This window comes from Pseudophryne corroboree, chromosome 3 (assembly GCF_028390025.1).
Source record: "Pseudophryne corroboree isolate aPseCor3 chromosome 3, aPseCor3.hap2, whole genome shotgun sequence".
Taxonomy (NCBI): domain Eukaryota; kingdom Metazoa; phylum Chordata; class Amphibia; order Anura; family Myobatrachidae; genus Pseudophryne; species Pseudophryne corroboree.
In genome coordinates this window covers 216,777,370-216,798,868 of record NC_086446.1, presented here as the reverse complement: position 1 = coordinate 216,798,868, position 21,499 = coordinate 216,777,370, and the positions used below count along the sequence as shown (strand labels likewise).

Below are 21,499 nucleotides of genomic sequence, written 5' to 3'. Positions count from 1 at the left end.
TTGTGTACATCCACTTACAGTAAATACTTAACCTTAACCCCTTCAAGAGCTTTTAGTTATTTGTTCCCTCAACACTAAATTCTTTTTTTTTGCATTATGGTGCAATACAGTAATAAAGACATTTGAATGATTCCAACCATCTTTTGTTATATTATATAATATTTGAAATGCAGAGGTAGTAAGGGGAGCGCTCATTGAAAATGATTCACAGTTCTCCTATAGTCCTTTTTTGGAACTTCTTTTAAGACGAAGGTTAGACGGAACTACCCTGATCTGTTAATTCAGATTCTGGAATAGTCCCTCACACCAAATCACCCAAAAAAAATTGACACTCGTTAGTCCAATCTTTTTTACTGATCATTTATTAAAATGTTTGTATAAAATTAATAGAAACTCTTACATTAATTAGTCTCAACATTCATGGGTCAGATGGTACATATGGGACTTGCTGTGTACCCCAGCTGGGGAGGAGCTCCTTGGACAGCTTGTCCACTCACTAATGTCTAAGATTGTTCACCCAAAGCATTTTGTCTATAGAGACTTCCTCAGGGGTTGTCAGGATTCTAATTTAGTCTGTTCCCGGAGGGGGCACTAGTGGGTCAGTGTTGGAATGACGTATGAAACGTGGAGACTAAATAAAGTCCTGCGCATATGCGCTAATGTTTAATAAACATAAAAGTCACAGAGAAATGATATAGCAGTGGATGATAACTTAGAACCGGCAGTAACAGATGAAATAATAAGCAGTAACTGAATCCAAGGTAATAATCAAAAGTCTCTGGCAACACAAATATAGAAGATAACTTGATGACTGAATGCAAATGGTTTCAAGCAAACAAAGTCTCTGATAACACAAATGAGGAATGAAGATAACCTGATAACTGAATACAAACGGGTTTGAAAAGTATAAGGTCACTGGTAACTGTGATTGATGCAAACAGAACTTCGGTATTTGTAAGAAGCACACAGTCTCTGTAACATAAAAGTTCTTTTAGCCAAGCAAGGCCCAGGCTGGAGACAGTCCTAACTCAGCATGTTTGTTAAGTGCTGGATGCAATACACAGAATGGAATGCTGTTAACAAGGTGCATAGATTAGGCAATGAATAACACCTGAGGAGAGTCTCTTACTGCTGATGAACTGTGGCTGGAGTCTGGAGCAAACAGGAGAAATGCAGAATGATGTATGGAATGAAATGATGAGAGGAACCACGGGGAACCACTGGAGACAGGAACACGGGGAACCACTGGAGACTGGAACACGGGGAACCACTGGAGACTGGAACATGGGGAACCACTGGAGACTGGAACACGGGGAACCACTGGAGACTGGAACACGGGGAACCACTGGAGACTGGAACACGGGGAACCACTGGAGACTGGAACACGGGGAACCACTGGAGACTGGAACACGGGGAACCACTTGAGACTTGACACACCAAATGTGACTCGTTGTCCGAGGCCATGAAAATGAGCCAGGAACTGGAGTTTATACCCCTTGCTCTGTGATGATTGGATGAATCTCCGTGAGAACACACCCTCCAGGATTGGGTGCCCAGATCAGCTGAGAGTTAACTGGAGCTGGTGATTAACCGTGAGAATAATTCTGTAGACAGTTAATGCAATGCACTGCTGATTGCTGGCTGGGATCAGTAGTGCACCGGGAGTTAATGCTGTTTAACTAGAAGCTCTGTGTACTCCAGGCTGCTGGCTGAAACCAGTGGTTACCAAAAGATAGAACTGGTTAGGTGGAACACAGTGAACTCTGGGCTACAGGAGACTGAAGACTGGAACTGCTGGGACCTGTAGTTCCACAGGTCCAATTCACAGGGAATACTCTGAAAACAGAGGACTGAAGCCAGGAGACGCCTGTTCACTGGAAGTGATGCAATGGAGAATGCAGATTCCTGACAGAGGTGTTTTAAAATAAAACAATATAAACATATTATTTTATCATCATAAATACAGGCCAAAGTGTTTCATAAATAGGATGATAGCCAGTAATTATCTGCATGGGCCATATATAAAAACATTTTTTTTAAATAGCATTTATATATTATATTATCATTATAATGCCAAGGAATCATAAGAGGCTGATCATAGACAAATATTATACCAAACATTCATATAGGAGGATGATCATAAAGGAATGATTTAGCAATAATAATCATAACATATAATACATTCTGAAAATATTTATACAATAACAACAAGACAGCATTGGTCAAATATATAAATTTACATTTAATTTCAGTGTACTTACTTTCCAAGTGTAAGAGACAACAATATGTCCTAATTAATTGGGGACCGTTCTTGTGAATCCAAATCTGTGAGGATTGTTTATCTGATCTTTGAAATTGATTTTAATGTGAATATATAAAATTATCACAAATAACATTAGGAATAAAATACTAAAATATAAATAATAAAATTAGTGCACATTTTAGGTTCACAGATTTTGATTCACGAGAACAGTCCATAATTAATTAGGATGTTTTGTTGTCTCTTACACTTAGAAAGAAAGTGTAAGAGACAGCAAGTCCCATATGTAACATCTGACCCATGAATGTTGAGATTGATTTTCAGAATGTATTATATGTTATGATTATTATTGCTAAATCATTACTTTATGACCATCCTCCTATATGAATGTTTGGTATAATATTTGTCTATGATCAGCCTCTTATGATTCCTTGGTATTACAATGATAATATAATATATAAATGCTATTTAAAAAAATGTATTTATATATGGCCCATGCAGATAATTACTGGCTATCATCCTATTTATAAAACACTTTTGTCCTGTATTTATGATTAATAAAAGATACTGACACTTTTCTCAGCTTCTAGTTATTAGTGTACCTACAATAGTGTCATTGTGAGGACTATTTTTATATTTCCCAAGATGCAATGAGACTAAAGACAAGCCCACGGATACACCTAAAAGACAGTCATCAAAAATCCTGAGCAAATGGACATTTAAATATTGACATAGAATATAATTTGAAAAACCCCTTGTTTGATTGCCTATAAAAGTTTTAAACTGGTTGAATGCAAATTGCTTTATGCAATTATCTGTATGGCACGTGCTAAGATTCTTTACAGGTTTAACACGATGGGCAATTTGCCTCTATTCAACCTCAAATACTATGTTACTATGTTACTTTATATATTTTATTAAATTATTTTTACAACACAATTTTGTATGGATATCTAAAAATGAATAAGAATATTTTACAACAGTGTCTAGTGCTTTTGGACTCTACTTTGGCAAAATTAATTTTTAATACTGAATTAATTAAAAAAATAGGTTATCATAAAGTACAGCTGGCAAGCTTAATTACTAATTATTTGAAATAGCAGAAAAATTATTTTGATGAATCTTAAATCTCAGCAACTGTTGAAAGAATACACTATGTGAGAACTTTTTAATTTCTTTTTTAGCTTATATAAAAGGTCATCTTTTTTTCTGAATTCTGTTGAATGATTTTCATTAAATTGTCAGGTGGCCCATAAAGTTGGATATTGAAGAAATCAATGGATTTTGCATTAACACTTGACCTACTTGAAGTGTGAAATTCAGAACTATGTAATACTGTATCATAAGAATGTTATTCTCATAATATTAATGTCAAAAACTAAGTTATATGTAAACTTGTTACTTAAGAAGTGACCTTAAACCTAGTTAGAATCTGCTTAGACACAAGTTTTCTCTTTACTGTTCTCTTCTTTATTAAGCACATTCTACTGAAATAGTCTCAGAATACTGCAATTGAGTCAAACGCTTTTTTAAGTCATATTGTTCTTCATGATTAGCATTATCAACATTTAAGATTCTATTACTCCAGATTCTAAAAGATCTTAGACTAGTGGTACATAAGGTCAATTTTCAACTATTTTAATAGATGAAAATTGATATAAATCAATGTTTGTTTTACAGGGTTAAAACACACATTTAATAAAAAAATTTTTTTTAAATCATCTGTTAGTAAATGTGTGTTTTAGCACCTGAAACCCAATATCGATTTAGATCAATTTTCATCCATTTAAAATCAATAAAAATTGACCTTTAGAAAATATACTCCTAGGAGTCTGAGGAGTCATTCTGTAAATAATGTTTGGAGAGATTAGAGCCACATTGCTAGTCATACATTATATAGAGAAACACCTAATACCAACCAATTATTACAGAGAGGCTGATCCTATTTTTACAAACCATTTTTCTCAACATTCAAATTTACCTATGTCTTACACAGTTTTTGGAATCATTCATGACTAGGTGCACGCTGTCTGTTAGCATTCCTCTGTACCAATAGCGCACTGTTAAAATATTGAATTGTGGCAAACTATCTGTCAAGATTTGCATGCATGTTTCTAGTACTAGAGACATATTTTTGAAGACTTTAATCTTTTACTGGTTTACTTAGAGAGTCAGTATAGACAGAGAGAAAACTATCATCAATATTCCTTGCTAAACTGTCTTGACAACACACATATTACATATTTCAAACATTTCATCATGGGGTTTGACAAGTGATTTCAATTTTTGTGCTGGAACAGTCAGCAGAGCGATCAGAAAAATTCTGAAGGAGAAGTTTCAATGCATGCTTTAAATGGGTTACACGAATCAGTGCCTTGTTACAGTTTGTGCTGCACCCATGCTTGAGCTGTGGAAAGTATACTTTACGTTCAGAACTTTGTACAGCTTATATTTTTAATATGTGTTGTTTTTAGTTATATCATTTTTATTTATTTTTCATATAGAATTACAAGATCCGATATTTCTGTATGAGAGCAATGTTTGCAGCCATTTTATTTGACTATAGACCAAATGCTTGATGTCTGCTTATTCTTTCATTAGCTCTACAATTGCTGCATTCCTGGTGATAATTGCAGCTCTAGAATCATGTGACAGGATGCAAATTGTTTTGATTGGTTTCTAACAAGCCCCTATACTGATTAATGTTTGCTATATTTGTTTAATGAAGAAGAACTTAATCATTGTAAGGTACAGTACTGTCACAGTTATAACACAAGTGACTTCCTCCTGTTAGAATTACTGCACAGTAGGTCTTTTCATGGGCTTGCTGAATCTGCTAGCCAAGCCATATTTCTTATAATAATTAGTATTTGTATTGCTATTTGGTCTTGTTGTTATCTGATCTATTAGTGATTAACCATCTATTAGTCATGGCCATCTCTATTGACTGAATTTTTTTAATGAAAGGTTGCAAAAATATATAAAACTTAAATCAATTACTAATAAAATTCATGTTTGTTTTGAACTTATTCTCAAGGAACCTAGAAAGAAAAAAAAAACATTACCATAATCTGAAATAGTCACTTGTTTAAAAAGTCATTGGAAAGTCTTATGGGAAAAAAAAGAGATTTTGGTGATTTTTTTGTTGCAATTTTACTTTTACTATTGCATGCTCAATTATCTAGAATGCTTTTCTGGAAAGGTTTTTCTTCCCAACATTTTGAAAACTGTTCCTAAAATATAGTAAAACTCAGTCACCTTAGGAAGAAACCCATGGTGATTGAAAAAAATTACTGAACAGCAATAATACCCTTTTATCCCATTCTGGCTTTGTGGGATTTCTTGATAATGCAATTTGGGATAAGATATCATATATATATTCAATTGAAAAAAAATAGATTTAGGCTCTGAATTACATATAATAATGAACTGATTATTTGTATCATTACAACAAATTCAACAAGTGTTTGTAATCAATATCATTGCTTCCTGTAAATTTTAGGAACTATATAGACACTTTAACATGAAGTCTTTATTTAATAAATTAAAAAATCTCATTGTATATGACCCTAGTGATTTAAGCAATTAATCGTAAACCTTTTCATTTTTTTGTAGAGCAATATGCTTATGTACTAATTAGTGATGAGCGGGTTCGGTTTTACTCGGTTTTACTCAGTTTTACTCGGTTCTCAAAACGGCATCTTATTGGCTCACGGATGTCACGTGTTTTGGATAGCCAATAAGATGCCGTTTTGAGAACCGAGTAAAACCGAGTAAAACCGAGTAAAACCGAACCTCGCTCATCACTAGTACTAATGCTATATAATTTTTCAAATAATTTTAAATATTTTCATTAAAATTTAAACAAAATATGTATGTATATTTTTGTATTGTACCTTATGCTCTTGGTTCTGATTTTTCTATGTAGGATAAAGAAGTTAATTTGGAACAAGTACACAGACGTATGAACAGCTTAATTGATGAAGATATGGCCCACAAGCAAATCTCTACTGCATCAATTGAAATATCAGCATTGGAGATTGGTGGAATGCAATCTAGTCAAACGCTGGAGCCAGTACGAGAATACCAGAACACTCAGCTTTCAGTCACCACATTTTTACCTGAACAATCTGGTCACGGTGGTGTTAGGACACTTACCTCTGTATCCGGCAGTAACTTACCATTGCCCCTCAGCTGCTCAGCTACCATGCCCTCTATACAGTGCAAACACAGATCACCAAATGGAGGACTATTTCGTCAAAGTCCAGTGAAAACACCCATGCCAATGTCATTCCAATCCATGCCAGGGGGACCCATTCCAGAAGCCATTGAGCCTTCTCATGGAACATCTATATAGTTTAAAAAAAATGCAGAGATTTTTAATACAACTAAAAAAACACAAAAAAAACTCTTACATTTTTCTTGTATATATCTGTAAATAACAAAAGAATGAAGTGGGGTAAAAGTGTATTTTGAATATTCCCATTTTTTGAAGTCAGTAAAACAAAAAAAATGTATGAATGGCTTTGTAAATTTTGTTCTTTATGAATAAAACAGCAACATACTTGTGACCCTTCTCAAGTGCCAAAGAAGACCTGTGACTGGGACAGAAGGCCATCAGTCCTTCAACACATGTTTTATTTTCAGTTGGGTTCATTATTGCATAGACTATCACATATTACAAACAACTATCTAGTGACAGTCACTGCGTGGCATTTCATTTTAATAATGGCTGAAAAAAGGTTTCCAGACCAGCATTAGTGTATGTTTTAAAACAAAATAGAAAGTGTAAGTTAAATTACAGCTGAAATGTTTCCTTCTAACAAGCATTTGGGATTGAATCTCCACAATAATTTATAGGCTAAAGAACTGGTTTATTAAATTGTATTTTATGTGTTCTGTGCTCTGTGGCCTTTTGATTTAACCTTTACAATTGGCAGGATCTATGATATCTTTCGTGGGAAATGGAGAGGTTAGAGGTGAGAAGAAAAATCTGTTCACTGAAACCTGTAATCATCTTTTTGTGGCACGTACAATGAAAGGTTGGTTGGTACCAATGATTTATAAATGGGAAAAGAAAAAGTTTGTTGAAAGAAAACATAGTCTGTGTTCTGAGCTTTAAAGTGTGTTCCAAACCACTAAGCAAAACTTTCTTAACATATACAGTAAGTTATAGTATCAGTTTTCATTACCCCTATTCTGGCTTTAACCATTATGTACTGTAATTAAAAACAAGCTAACACATATGCTAAAAAAAACCTGAAAGAAATATTAGCTTAAATAGGATTTTGAGTGGTTTGTTTTTATTTGTAGATTTTACATTTTTGTTACACTTGATTTTGGATCTGTTTGCCTGTAGAGGAATTTTTCATAACATGATCATTGGGATGTGCTGGTAATACAGTTTGAAGTATTGAGTTGTAAAACCCAGCACTTTTGAGCAAGTTTATGCATAATATTTAAAAGGGTAATGCTTTTGCAAGCAGTTTGTTACTCTTTAAAAAGCATTGCTCTTTTCAATATTGTCCATAAACACACTCAGAAGTGTCGGGTTTTACAACCTGATGTTCATAAATAAACCCTATAAACTGAAGTCAAATTTATTAAAACAAAGATAAAGCAGTATTCTGACATTTTAAGCAGAAAACACTACTAGAGATTACTATATTTTCATTAAATGAAAATTATCAATGTAATTCTAGTTTGGCTATTTTTTTGGTAATAGAAATATTTCAATTATATGTGTTGAATTTGGTTATGAAATTTTTGTGAGTTAAGTTGCTGTCTGCTGTGAACCTCTTGCAAGGAAATGGTGACACATTAAGAGGGCAAAGTCCAAAATTATATATTTACGGTATAACCATGATTTAAAGGGTATTATTCTTATTCTACATTCTCTTCTACATTTACTAAAACCACTTTATTCTGTGCATTTTACCCTAACATTGTTCAGAATTGTTAATTTCTCATTAATACAACATTACACAACCAGGGCTGTAGATTACCCAGGCCCCGGTAAAGTTGGTAGGTGTGCCAATAAAGTTGGTTGGCCTGTCAGTGGGTTGGTGTGTCCTATTCACGAGTTGTGGCCACACACTCTTTGAATAAAAACAATTAAATAAGTAGTGTTTATATGCCATGGAGCAGAAACAACCTACTCAGGGGGTGCACCATCTACCCCTCAGCGAGGGGAAGACCCAGTTAGGGTGTGATCAATGCAATGACTACGCCAATGCAGGCAGAGGAGGCTGCTGTACTCAGTAGCAACAGCCTCCCTGGACCCTCCACAGACCAATACACAGTAGCATATGCTGGACGGTATCCAGTCAATAGGCCAATAGTCAAAATGTCAACAGTCAATAGATCAATCACTAATGGTCGACATTCATTAGTTTGACATGGTCAAAAGGTCTACATGGTCAAAAGGTTAACATGTAAAAGGTAGACAGTACAAAAATTGCCCTGAAAGAGGGGATGCTGTACACTTATGGGGCTTTTTTTGTTGCAAAAAAGTGACAAAACACCCCCAAAAAATTGTGTTGACCTTTCGCATGTTAATATTTAACTTTGTTGACTTTTTAACCCTGTCAACCTTTTGCATGCCAACCTTTTGGGGTCAGTCTATTAATTGTAGGCCTTTTTAGTGTAGATCTAATGATCCACACCTGTGCTGGGCTGGGGAGAGAGGCTGCAGCTGGCTGACAGGTAAGAATGAGGGGTGGAGGGAGGTGCATGGACCTGGTCCTCCGCCGTGCTCAGATCCAAGTAATTAGTACCTGTCCTCTCTCTTGGCACCACTGTATACAATATAAATATGCTCTCTGGATAAAAAAAATTTCCGTTGCTGTAATCCACAATGATATAAAAAAAACTCTTCTGCCTATTAATCTAATACATTGATAAAAAGCACAAAGGAAGCCAGATATCATAGTAGTAATTCTTGCTGGAGAGAATATATAAGCAAGTGTAGTTAAACTACCCAAGTATCTAAAGCCACTTTAGAGTTCAGTATTCTGTATAATGAGCCTTTTTGTTCCACAGCTGCCAAGAACACTAGTGCTTCTGGTTAATTACCCCTATAGAGACTCATGGTATATCACTGTATCTCTTAATGTGAACTGTAAGGAGATTAGAAATCACAGATAAGTTCCATCACCAGGTATTTAACAGTAGATAGGAAATTATTGCTTAATATTGCATTAGTATTTATTTAGAATGTTCAAAAAATAACAATTTCAGATATGTAAAATTATGCTTTGGTATACTGTACTCAGTGTTTTTTCTAATTGATGTCTATCTTTTTCTAATTGATGTCTAAGACCATATCATGGTCTTAATTAGGACATGTGGGGTTGGGGCATATGTGTCAGAATGGGGGGGGGGGCAGCTCACCCCCAAAACATGAGAGGCACCACCACCTATGTGCAGGAAGAGCGATGTGCGCTCAGTTTAAAGGCAAAGCACAACCTCTTTCTAATGTAGGGACTCAGGCTTAGCAGTGGTAGCAACTCCCCCAGCACCAGAGCACTGCATTAATTCATGGTCATTTAGGGGGCATGGACAAATGCTGGGAAGCCTAACCCCAAGTAGAGAACTGTAGATGTGCTGTTCAGGTATTGTCTCTCTCTCCCTGGCACTGTGTATTTCTCTCTTACTACCTTACACATTTTTCTCTCTCTCTCTATGTATCTCTGTACTTCTTTCCCTGACACTCTCTCTTGCTCCCCTATCTGCATTTCTCTCTCCCTCCCTCTGACAGGGTTGGGATTCACTTGCCAGTGGCTGGGATGCCGGTGGTCAGAATACTGACTGTGGCATTCCGATAGTTAGAATCCTGATGAATTCTGCAGCCTAAACCTACCCCCCTCTGCAGCCTTACCACCCTTTCCTGGCAGCTTAACCCTAATCTTCCCTGGGGGTTGCTAAACCAAACCCTAACCCTCCCTGGGGGTGGCTAAACCAACCCCACTCCACACAGTGTATTGACAGGAGAAGGGGGTTATGTGTGGGTGCAGGGGTTGATGTGTGTGTGGGGGGGTTGCACAGTGATATATCCTCCGCACCGTGTTGCTGCCCCATTTTTCATATCATGGTAGTACTGCCTCCTCTTTCCCAGTGGCTCTGCCCCCAGGGGAACTAAAATGAAGATCTTTCTTGCCCCTCAACCTATAAATGTTCTGATGCCCCTGGGTGGTGGTGAGGGTCTGACCATGCCCTTTGTGTATATATAGTACCTGACCTGCTAGCATACCATTTGATGAAATATGGTTGCAACACCTTAGGGGCCTGTTAGTGTCACCATGGCAATACTGAGCACCCAGACACACTTGAATTCCCCACCTCCATCTCGATGTCCCTGAATGCACTGCAGATACCACCTAGAGGTACTGTACTACAGCCAATCATCTCTCACCTTGCCTTTGTTGTGCAGTCTTACTAGCATTTAATGTCTTTGAGTACAAAGGGTTAAGTTTCAGAGCAACAGATCCACCTCAACCTAACTAAATGTCAGGTCTGAATTTTTTTTTCACGGTCAGTAACATGAATTTGCATATGGCTTTTAAACATACACTATATTTTTTTCATAAATTCATTAATTCATTGACTGTGCAGGGTCCTGCTTATTGTGGAAAAATATACAGCCACGTGCATTGAGCAGTTCAAAGTTTTCATGTAAACTAGTGTAATACATTTTACAATGATAATTCAGACACCATCATTGGCAAGTTACACATGCTTAATACTGTATATGTAAATATTAGATTGATCTATTTTTGGATAGATAATAAACTATCTTCTGAAATGGTTTTTAGATAAAAAAGTGTACTTTTGCTCTCAGTCTGAAATAGAGATTTCTTTTAAATCCTGTTTTAAACAGGTAATTGAGTGGTTACTTAAAGCATATGTATCCAATTATAAAATGACACAGTGGTTTGTGAAACCAATGGTTATGTTATATTTGAGGGATACATCTTTATTCAGGTAAATCTATAGTAATTTCAGGTATTCAGCAATTTGGCATGAGTGATACAAAATAAACAGTGTTAACACTTGAATGTATTCTACAAGAGTTCTAATGATGAATTGTTCTGTTTTTAGATAATCTGTTCTGATACAGTACGTTGTAAATCATAAAGCCACATTTTTTCAAGCAAGCATTTTTTTTTCTTTATATCTTATTCATACTGAAACACAAGAAATTAATTTTCTTTACCTTGTGTTTTTACTTGAAATTGAACTTACCGCCAAAATGCACACATAAATTTGGGCTTACTTTAGCTTAATGTGAGCTGAGCAATGCTGTAAAACATCAAAACTCACATGAAATTCATAGTTAAAATGTTGAAAAGAATCGGTCAAAAAACTGACTACCTCCTTATTTGGGAGGAATAATATAGGTAGACCCAAACAATTTAAAATGTGCTAACTGTTTCAGTTTTATAACCTAGACAGAAACTTTATTATACACTGCAATTTCACAATAGTAGCTCTGCTATGCAAAGGTACATAATTAGCACAATGTTGGTATATCACATCCACTGCACATTACTAGTAAAGAAGTGGAAGTTGCAGAGTGTGTAGGTTAAAAGAAGATAAATGTATGATAACAATGTTCAATATTTGAAGAAAAAAAGCATGGTTGCTGTATAATAAAAATGTCTCAATTTGATAAATATTCTTTTTTTATTGCATAACTGACATAATGTTGCATTTTATTTTACATTTTGTTTTACATTTTGTTAGTTAATTGAGCCCCCTAGTATACAACAAATCACAATTTGTAGAGCAGGTAAATGTATTCCAAAATATGTCTATATTAACAATGTTAGAAATATTATCTAATACATTATTAAATAAATATTTTTGCAGATGTATCTGAGAAAACTATATATACAATTTCAACTTAGTTAACAGTTATCTCAAATGAAGAGTTAGTGCCTTAATGTTTTATTCTATTTTACAGCATGTGCTGGATGTCAATAAATTTAAACAATTATTGATTGTTTTATCTCAGTATAAATGTTATTTGGGCTATTTTATTGTTAATGACTTGGCTATCAATGATTGTTTTTTAATTATTTGTTATTTTTTCATAGCTCCACAGATGTAGCTAATGTAATTTTATATTATGCTACAAATACCATGTCTTGTATTTGCTGATTATGATTTACTAGTAAGTTTATCGTAGATTTTTATTTACAAATCCATCTAGCTTTTGTTTAGCACTATTATTTAAATTGAGAAATATATTTGGCAAGATGACATATCATTTTAATAGTATCTGGATGCTCTTTCTGAAGCTTAGTATTTAAATGAGAGATGCTATTGAGCAAAATCTGACTATTGGCAATTATTACATACTATAGATGTAAAAAAATATATGGTTAGAAAAAAATGAACAAAGGAATGCATAATAAAAGAAAGGAACAATCAAGAAAAGAACAATATTACATATGTACTAAAAATAAATAGCTTTGTTTATTATAACTTTCGTTATCATTATACATTCATTTTAATATACAATATGTGCTTAATACATTAAAATATCATTGATGCCCTGGCTGGTTTCTAAAAGTTTTCAAGTATATCTATTGCATACTCCTTATAGACAGGTTTGGTCTATGACTAAAAGCTATAAATGGATAAACATGAACATGCTAAAATGGAGCCCCGACCAGGCAATTCTTGAATAACAATTACATAGTAAAGTTGCATTATAGTAAAGTACAGGATTTTTTATGAATGTTTACAAGTAAATAGTATTATTGTCAATGCAGTGGGCTATACTTACAATATCTGTAAAAAAAATGTTAAAAACTTAGTTAACATGACTTTCTTATTAACATAATACTTTCAAGCACCAATAAAATAAAAATAACATTGAGATTTTAGAAATAAATGATGTGACATTCAAACACACACACACATATATATATATATATATATACACACACACATATCTCAGCATATGACATTATTACAATTTAATATCTGTGCATGACCAAAAAAATCACAATGAATTATTATTTCTTCACATTACTAATTAGTGTGTTTTGCCATTCTTTTCAAATTTTATTTCATGTGTCTGCGGAAAAAAACCTAACCTGAATTGAGTTATTTTAATTTATGCATTGTTATGCATATAAAACTCACAGCTTTGTTTCCTGATAGAGAAATATACATTTAACAAATATATATGGATTAAAATTGGTAAAGCCAATGATATTACTATAGGACTCTTCTGCCTTATATGGCTCTGATGAAAACTGTAGTGTTCTTTTAGATTTGTTTCCACTTTGTACTTTCTTGGGCTACCATGTGCCACCATACATTGTCTCTTAACACTGATCTGTGATACCATCCATGAAAAGAGAGAATGGCAACAGAGTTTTGCACGCTCATAAAGAAATCAGATGTTTACTGACATACTTCATATTAACATAACATTGTTTTGATCAGTTCATCATCTGATATCTGCAAAGCCTGTTCTCTGAGGGATAATTTTAAAAACTCTGACATTATGAACATTAGGAAATATGTAGATTGTATTTTTGTGATGAAAATAAAGTCTGTAATTTCTAATTTAGTGAAATCCAATTTATAGATATATTCTATTGTCTAAGTTTTTTTAATTAATAATGCAGAATGTCCCATCAAGTAATAGTTATATAATTGTTATATTTCATTCCTAAAATTATATATAATATAAATCAATATTGCAAAATAAGCAGAGTGCACTCTCCAGAGACTTTACTGACATATAGTAGAGCTTATTCCTTACTTCAGGTGGTCATTATAAAAGTCGACATTTCCACCAGAGAACATGGTCATTCTCAAGGCACCACCAGTGACAAAACACAGGACAGACACCTTCTGTGGTTGAAATGTTGACTTGCATAATGACCACCTGAAGTAAGGAATAAAATCTACTATATTTCAACAAAGTCCCTTTTAAATGTACCCTGCTTATTTTGCAAAATTGATTTATGGATATGGTTTTCTATTTGACCATTGATCATTGAGGTGACACCCCAGGCAATTGTTTTACTATACTAGAATACTAGTGAGTTCCAGCCCACCCTGGACTATATACAGTATATATATATATATATACACACAGTATATATATATATATATATATATATATATGGGGATAGGGGTTTAAGTGACCAATGGTGTTGTAGTTAAAAAGAGGTATGTAAATACCTCACAGCTTCTATCAAAAGAATGTGGATATTCAATATAAAATTTAACAAGGGATTTTTATTTTACACAGAGTCTGTAGCACATATTGAAATATTGGGGGTCATTCCGAGTTGTTCGCTTGCAAGTGAATTTTAGCAGATTTGCTCATGCTAAGCCGCCGCCTACTGGGAGTGAATCTTAGCATCTTAAAATTGCGAACGATGTATTCGCAATATTGCGATTACACACCTCGTAGCAGTTTCTGAGTAGCTTCAGACTTACTCGGCATCTGCGATCATTTCACTGCTTGTCGTTCCTGGTTTGACGTCACAAACACACCCAGCGTTCGCCCAGACACTCCCCCGTTTCTCCAGCCACTCCCGCGTTTTTTCCGGAAACGGTAGCGTTTTTTCCCACTTGCCCATAAAACGGCCTGTTTCCACCCAGTAACACCCATTTCCTGTCAATCACATTACGATCGCCAGAACGATGAAAATGCCGTGAGTAAAATTCCTAAGTGCATAGCAAATTTACTTGGCGCAGTCGCAGTGCGGACATTGCGCATGCGCATTACGCGGAAAATCGCTGCGATGCGAAGATTTTTACCGAGCGAACAACTCGGAATGACCCCCATAGTGCACAAAATAAAATAAAATGTAAAACAAAGTTAAAAAAGTACAAAAATCCAGATAAAATAAAAATTAGAGCATAGGAGATTCTTATCCTAGTTAGCAGGTGGTCATAGAGGAAATGCTACCCTTTGAAGGAGTTTGAAGGACAAAATGCGTTGGTAATTTCATCTATGACCACCTGTTAACTAAGATAAGATTCTCCTATGCTCTAATTTTTATCTTGATTTTATTTGTATTGTTTGTACTTTTTAACTTTGTTTTTTTTTTCTTTTGCATACTATGGGCCTAATTCAGACCTGATCGTAGCAGCAAATTTGTTATCAGATTGGCAAAACCATGTGCAGTGCAGGGGAGGCAGATATAACATGCATAGAGAGTTAGATTTGGGTGGGTTATTTTGTCTCTGTGCAGGGTAAATACTGGCTGCATTATTTTTACACTGCAATTTAGAATTCAGCTTTAACACACCACACCAAAATCTAACTCTCTCTGCAAATGTTATATCTGACTCCACTGCACTGCACATGGTTTTGCCCATCTGCTAACAAAATTGCTGCTATGAACAGGTCTGAATTGCCCTCACATTTCAATATGTGCTGCAGACTCTGTAAAATGAAAATCCCTTGTTAAATTATATAGTGAATATTCTTTTGATAGAACCTGTGAGGTATTTACACACCTCTGATCTTTTTAACTATGACACCATTAGTCAACTAAACCCCTATCCCCAATTATCACATACTCTTTTTTTACAGTAATTTACCACTAGTGTTAAGGGACAGCTGATGGCCCTAAAAATTAATAATAATTGGACAAACCATTGGACATATTCTCACAAGTGGCACCGTATTCTTCTTTATATATATATATATATATATATATATATATGTAAATATATATATATATACATCCAATCAGGCAGCACTTGCGAATAATATGATCAATGATGACACCACTGCCATGCATTATCATGCAGTGTAAAGATGGAGGGAAACAGAGCAAGTATGTTGCTTTTTCTTATAAGAGAGACAGATATTGTATTTAAGTATATATATATATATATATATATATATATAAATAATAAACTGTATATAAGCTGTATAACACTCAGCAGTATATTTCTTGAAGCTTTCTTAAAAGTAAATGTGTAGGAAATTTTGCCCGTAAGAACCAATCAGTCTCTAGCTATCATTTATACAGTATTCTTGAAAATGAAAGTTAGAAACTTATTGGTTCCTATTGGCAATACAACCATTTTCCTTTAATAGAAGTATTAGTAAGTCTACCACTCAGAAGTATTTGCAAATGTGAAAGAAAGTGGAAGCACATATACATGCACTTTGTTAATTGTGATATCAAGCATCTATCAATGCTAGCACACTTTTAACAAATTCAGAGGCATTACTACAGGATGGCTAGACTGGCAAATGTCCAGATTCTTCTGATGAAGGACCCTGAGAGGTCAGAAATGCATTAAGCAAAGGCTCTGAGTGGGACTTTACTCTGCTGACATTGGGTAATACTGGATTTTTGTGGGAAGCAGGCATGGAGTCTGGGATCGAGATTCTGACCTGTTCCAGTACCATTTTCATTTTGGAGCCACCAGAGATGCCACTTTTGTTTCTGTATTGCTCTTCGTGAGAATGTACATGCTTTTAACCAACAATGTTGGTAAATGCACTGAATTATTAAAGCTATATCTATATATAAATGCAAAAGCTCTCACTCACTGACTGACTGACTCATCAGTAATTCTCTTACTTCACGATATGTTAGGAAGCTGAAATTTAACATAGGTATTCTTCAGGAGGGAAATAGGAAAACTACGTAATTAGAATTTTAATAAACCTCCCCTTTGTGGATGAAAATGGGGTTGACAGAATGATGTCATTACTGATGCGCGGCCTGCATTGGATGAACCATAACGCCCCAAATGGACAATTGGATCAAAATTTAGATTGCACCTCCAATGTGTAGAATTCAATAAATTACAAAAATGTGAAAGTCCTCATTCACTCACTGAGTCACTGACTCATCACTAATTCTCTTACTTTCCGATATGTTAGGTAGATTAAATTTAACATACAGTAGGTATTCTGCAGGTGGAAAATACTATAGGAAAACTACATAATTAGAATTGTAAAAAACCTCCCCTAAGGGGATGAAAAGGGTGTTGGCATAATGGCATCTTTACCGATGCATGACTTGAGTTGCGGGAACAATAATACCCTATCAGACAATCATATCAAAATTTGGAGTGCACTGCCAGTGTGTAGAATTTAATAAACTACAAAAATGGTCTTATCACTTTTTACTGTATCTGCTACAGGTGATCCCTGGATAACGCCAAGAACCATGAATTAATATTTACTTACATTAAGACATCTCAAATTTACATCTCTATAGATTTACCACGTTTTTAAAACTTATTTATATTTATAACTGTGAAAATCAGAACTCCCATGCGAAGAATGGGTAGAATAGCTAGTTGTTTAATATTTAAATGATCTCTGCCCTATTTTGTTTGTTTTATGTGTGCTCCCTACTTGCAGTGTTAAATCACAGAAGAAAGGAAACACATTGCATTTCAGATAATGTATATGCACGCATGTAATTTCAGATATATGCAAGTTCAAAGAAGGAGAGTGTCCACCACATTTCCACATTCATTGGATCAAAATTATCCATATAAATCTACCTTTTAATTGCATTCACTGTTGTACATTGTGTTACTGCAGGGTGATTTGTCCCATTTTACTTTTCTTCCTCACAAATTGTGGCACCTCGTGTTTGAAGTGATTTGCTGTGCAGGGAGCACTATAATATTTCATAAGATTATATGTATGTTAAATGTCCAGGAGCCCTCAAATTGAAGGTGGCCCACCCTGAAACCAGTCACTAAACACTTAATTTAGCAATTAATTTCTGTGCATTGTACTATTAAATTCCTATTCAGTTAAATTAGAGCTGTGACTTCTAATAGAATGGTACAGTGAGAGCGGAGAGCAGCAACGCTGTATGTTTTAACAGCTGCCACATCACTCAGGATGCAGCAGCACCAGCTCCTTATTCCTGTATAAGCATGCCTCCAACCTAGCAAATGGGAGTCTAGGGTGGGCTTTTATAAGAAGCAGAACTGAAGCTGAGTGCTGCATCCTAAGTACAATTATGGCTGTGATACACAGTGCTGGTGATCCCATGGGTCAGGCAGCAGTCACACGTATTAAAAAAGAACTTAAACTTAGGGTCCACCCTATTGAAATTACTCGCTCATTCAAGTGCATTGCTGCCAGGAGTTTGACAGGATTAGGTTTCAGAGTACTTCTCATTTACCAGCCCCCTGGAGATGGAAAGATATTTCTACAAGAAATTGCATTGGTTCTGGAACATCAAAGATGGCTCATCCTCGGGGATTTCAATGCATGGGTGGATGATGAGCTCTCACGCCTTGGCCAAGACCTCCTTTGCACAATGAATGGTCTGGGCTTCACACAGGTCATTCCTTCTGCCACACATAAAAGTGGTCACACTCTCGATCTTGTCTTTCAGATTGGATTAGAAGTCACTGACCTAAAAATAAATCCAGTCATCTGGTCAGACCACTACTCCCCTTGGTTCTCAGTTGCAACCCCTCAAATAAGATCTCTGCCCGTGGAGTTGACCAGGTATCGTCCAAGGAGGGGTATGACTCCCCAGGCTCTTGCAGCAAATCTGGATCTTTCTGCTCTACTGGGTGCCTGTGAAGATCCCTGTTCCCAGGTCCATTATTATAATAGGGATCTTATGGCTGCAATTGATATTATCGCCCCTGTGCGTATAAGACCTCGTAAACCACAACGTCAAGCTCCATGGTTCAACAACAGTGTTAGTGAGCTCAAGAAAAGGGGGCGTAGACTGGAAAGATGATGGAGGAAGACTAACCTAGTGGATGACAAAATAAAACTAATAAAGCATAATGAAGAATATCAATCGACAATCACTCGTAAGAAATCACAGTTCCTGTCAAATGAGATCACAGCAGCAAACAATAGGCCAGCTCAACTTTTCCGCACAGTGGAGATGCTTTGTAAGCCAGCATGCCTGCTGACTGATGAAACCCTCTCCTAGGCAAGAAGCAATGAGTTTGCAAAAATCTTTGCAGATAAAATATCCACCATCCGGCTGGAATCTCCACAGTGCCATCAAAGGAGTGCTAAACTGCAAAGCCTGCCAAGATAAGCCACCTGCCTTCATCGACCAGCTTTGACCCAGTGGATGTAAAGGACACTGCTGAAATTGATCGGATTTTGCGTCCCACCACCTGTGATCTGGACCTGGCCTCAACCAAGCTTCCAATAGGTTGTATGGATATAATTGGTCCTGTCTTTGCAAAAATTGTTCAATGCTCTTTGCAGACAGGCATTTTTCCAGGACCCCTAAAGGAAGCAATTGTTAGATCGCTTCTTAAAAAACCTAATTTAGATCCTCCCGACTGCATGACCAACTACAGACCGGTATCAAACCTTCCTTTCCTAGGAAAGGTTATTGAGAAAGTGGTTGCAAATCAACTGGAAACCCACCTGACAACCCATGATATTTATTATCCATTCCAATCAGGATTCAAGAGAAGACATAGCACTGAAACAGCCCTGGTGTGTGTGTTAAATGATCTTCTGATGGCAAGAGATGGAGGTGACTGTTCAATATTAATCCTTCTGGATCTCTCGGCAGCATTTGATACCGTGGACTATGGGCTTCTGATTGAGCAACTGATACATTTCTGTGGTCTGGATGGCACAGTCCTAAGCTGGTTCAAATCATTTCTCACAGGCAGGTCACAGAGAGTATCGTCTGGATTATACTCATCACCACCAGTGCCATTGCCATGTGGTGTCCCACAAGGTTCTAAACCATCCCCCATGCTTTTTGCAGTATACATGCTCCCATTGGGTGAAATAATCAGGTGCCATGGCATGGTCTACCACTGCTATGCAGATGATTCCTTTGCTCCGGGCACTGATAACCCAATAGCAACCCTAAATGGCTGTCTAGCTGAGCTACAGAAGTGGATGAGCGCCAGTTGGCTGCAACTGAACCCGGATAAAACAGAGGTCCTTTTGATACGACCACAACATCAAAGGACAGGACTGCAGCATAGCCAACCATTTAGACTTACACTCGGGGATTCAGAATTACAGACCACTAATTGTGTGCGGAATCTTGGCATTGTCCTGGATGGTGGCTTGACACTTAAACATCAGATATCAGCCACATTCTTTCACCTAAGATCCTCATTCTTTCACCTGAGAAACATAGCCAGAATCAAGCACTTAATTTCCTCAGATGATCTGCCAAAAGTCATACATGCATTTGTATCATCTTGATTAGACTATTTTAATGCCCTCTAACTTGGTCATCCAGCAAAAGAATTGCAACGCTTACAGCTGGTGCAAAACACAGCTGCCAGGCTGTTAACCAACCAGCCCCGTTCTAGCCACATAACACCCATCCTTTACTCCCTTCACTGGCTGCCTGTAAGATGGCGAATCATCTGCAAGATTGGCTTACTGAGTTTTAAAGCATTACATGACGAGGGCCCAAGGTACCTGAAGCAGCTTCTGACCCCATACTGCCCCACTCGATTACTGCGATCCGTAGATGAAGGACTTTAAGCAGTACCTAGAATCTCCCGTAATTCATCTGGGGGTCGAGCTTTTAGTCATGCGGCTCCGACTCTATGGAACTCACTTCCCCGCACAGTGCGAGAGGCCCCAACTATAGAATCCTTCAAAAGTAGACTCAAGACTTTCCTGTTTACTCAAGCATTTCCATAATGTCCCTTTTAGTATCTTCATGCTTCTGTATTTTATGAAAATGTACTTAATTATTTTCTGTACTATATTATGCTATGTATCTGTTAAGCGCCTTGAGTCTAATTGGAGAAAAAGAACGCTATATAAATAAAATTATATTATTATTATTATTATTATTATTCAATGTAACATTAAAGGTATGTTTAACTGGCCCTCCATGCTATATGTGGTCTGTGCAGCAGCCCAGGATGTACTTACAAAGCTTTGACACTATCTTGCCCCATACCTTACATATTTCTAATATGCATAATACAGAAATTATTCAGGTATGATAAAACATGTAGAGGTAAGGGTTTATATAAATCAAATAGAAGGCCCACCTTGAGAGTTGCCAGGGGCCTCCAAGCCTCTAGTTACAACACTGAACAAAGGTATACGTTAGCAAGCACAACCAACTGAAATGAACTGCTTCCAGAGATTTATATGAAATGATGAGCAGGTAATGTGATTTGTTTGTTGGTTTGTTTGTTTGTTACACAAATTGTCTGTTAATTAACTACACACAATTGACACCAACTTGTTCATGGCAATATTAATTCCACAACAAATACTTTCAATGGTTAATCTTT

General features: G+C 36.1%; 1 protein-coding gene across 2 annotated transcripts in view; it reads left to right on the top strand.

Annotated features, from left to right (window-relative positions):
• Window positions 1-12,345, top strand: part of GRID1 (glutamate ionotropic receptor delta type subunit 1) — a 1,444,362-nt gene extending 1,432,017 nt beyond the window's left edge. The window contains exon 16 of one of the 2 annotated variants that reach the window (XM_063958815.1): window positions 6,189-12,345. In XM_063958815.1, coding sequence (XP_063814885.1) covers window positions 6,189-6,617 — 429 coding nt within the window. In that variant the 3' untranslated portion in view covers window positions 6,618-12,345. The remainder of the gene's footprint in view (window positions 1-6,188) is intronic. The other variant, XM_063958816.1, reaches the window with a different exon arrangement.
• Window positions 12,346-21,499: the final 9,154 nt, after the last annotated feature.